Source organism: Austrofundulus limnaeus, unplaced genomic scaffold (genome assembly GCF_001266775.1).
Source record: "Austrofundulus limnaeus strain Quisiro unplaced genomic scaffold, Austrofundulus_limnaeus-1.0 Scaffold3362, whole genome shotgun sequence".
In the NCBI taxonomy this organism is placed as follows: domain Eukaryota; kingdom Metazoa; phylum Chordata; class Actinopteri; order Cyprinodontiformes; family Rivulidae; genus Austrofundulus; species Austrofundulus limnaeus.
In genome coordinates, this window is record NW_013955764.1 from 1 (window position 1) to 1,167 (window position 1,167).

The 1,167-nt window shown below is 43.5% G+C and overlaps 1 protein-coding gene across 1 annotated transcript in view; it reads left to right on the top strand.

Moving 5' to 3' along the window:
- Positions 1 to 339: 339 nt before the first annotated feature.
- hpgd (15-hydroxyprostaglandin dehydrogenase) overlaps positions 340 to 1,167 on the top strand; it is a gene marked incomplete at its 5' end in the record, with an annotated part of 3,500 nt that continues 2,672 nt past the window's right edge. The window contains 2 exon segments of the mRNA XM_014000582.1: positions 340 to 416; positions 484 to 647. Of these exon segments, the coding sequence (XP_013856036.1) occupies positions 340 to 416; positions 484 to 647 (241 nt within the window).

Here is a 1,167-nt window from a genome sequence, read left to right on the forward strand (position 1 = left end):
TGTGTGTGTGTGTGTGTGTGTGTGTGTGTGTGTGTGTGTGTGTGTGTGTGTGACGGACAGATCAGCAGATAAAATATGTCCTCAGCAGCTTATCATGTCTTTCATTCCTCCGTTGGACATGTCCAAACATGGACGGGTTTTAGTGAAGAATGTGAGTCCTTAGGGGGACTTCCATCATCAGAACCTGGACTGGGCCCTGCAGGGAACACAGAACAAAGTTCTGCTCATGGAAAACTTTTGCAGTTTGACCTGCATCATCATGTTGAAGCAGCTGATGTCCAAAGGGACAGAAAGTGGACAGAATCTGATCTGGTCTAAATGTGTCTCTTGTCCTTCCAGCCTTCCTTCACTCCCCCCATCAGCCTGTCTACACGGCCACCAAACACGGAGTCATCGGCTTCACCAGAGCCATGGCGGTGAGTCCCAACACACGGGGTTAAACTCTGAGTCAAACGTTAGCGGTCCTGACCCGTCTCGTCTCAGGACGCCTCGGCTTACGGAGACTACGGAGTCCGGATCAACGTCCTGTGTCCCGCCTTCGTGGACACGCCGCTGCTGGAGACAGTAAAAGACGAGGACAACATGGGGAAGTTTGTCAAGTTCAAGGATGACTTCAAACGCAGCATGGACAAGTTTGGAGTCTTACAGTGAGTCTAGACACACTGCATGATAGAGCTTTAAAGCTGCAGAATCAGTTAGCTGGGAGTGGCTAACATCCTGACACTTCCAGAGTGCTCATTTCAAAGTTTACCTGCTGTTCTGATCATTTTAACTTCAAATGTTTGGTTTTAGCCTCTTCAGCAATCTTTCAGCAGCTCCTGACTTTTCTTTAACAGTCAAAAAAAAACTTTCAACTGTCTTTAAACTTTCAGCAGTCTTTAAACTTTCAACTGTCTAAACTTTCAACTGTCTTTAAACTTTCAACAGTCTTTAAACTTTCAGCAGTCTTTAAACTTTCAACAGTCTTTAAACTTTCAACAGTCTGAACTTTCAACAGTCTTTAAACTTTCAACTGTCTAAACTTTCAACAGTCTAAACTTTCAACAGTCTTTAAACTGTCAACAGTCTTTAAACTGTCAACTGTCTAAACTTTCAACTGTCTTTAAACTTTCAACAGTCTTTAAACTTTCAGCAGTCTTTAAACTTTCAACTGTCTAAACTTTCAAC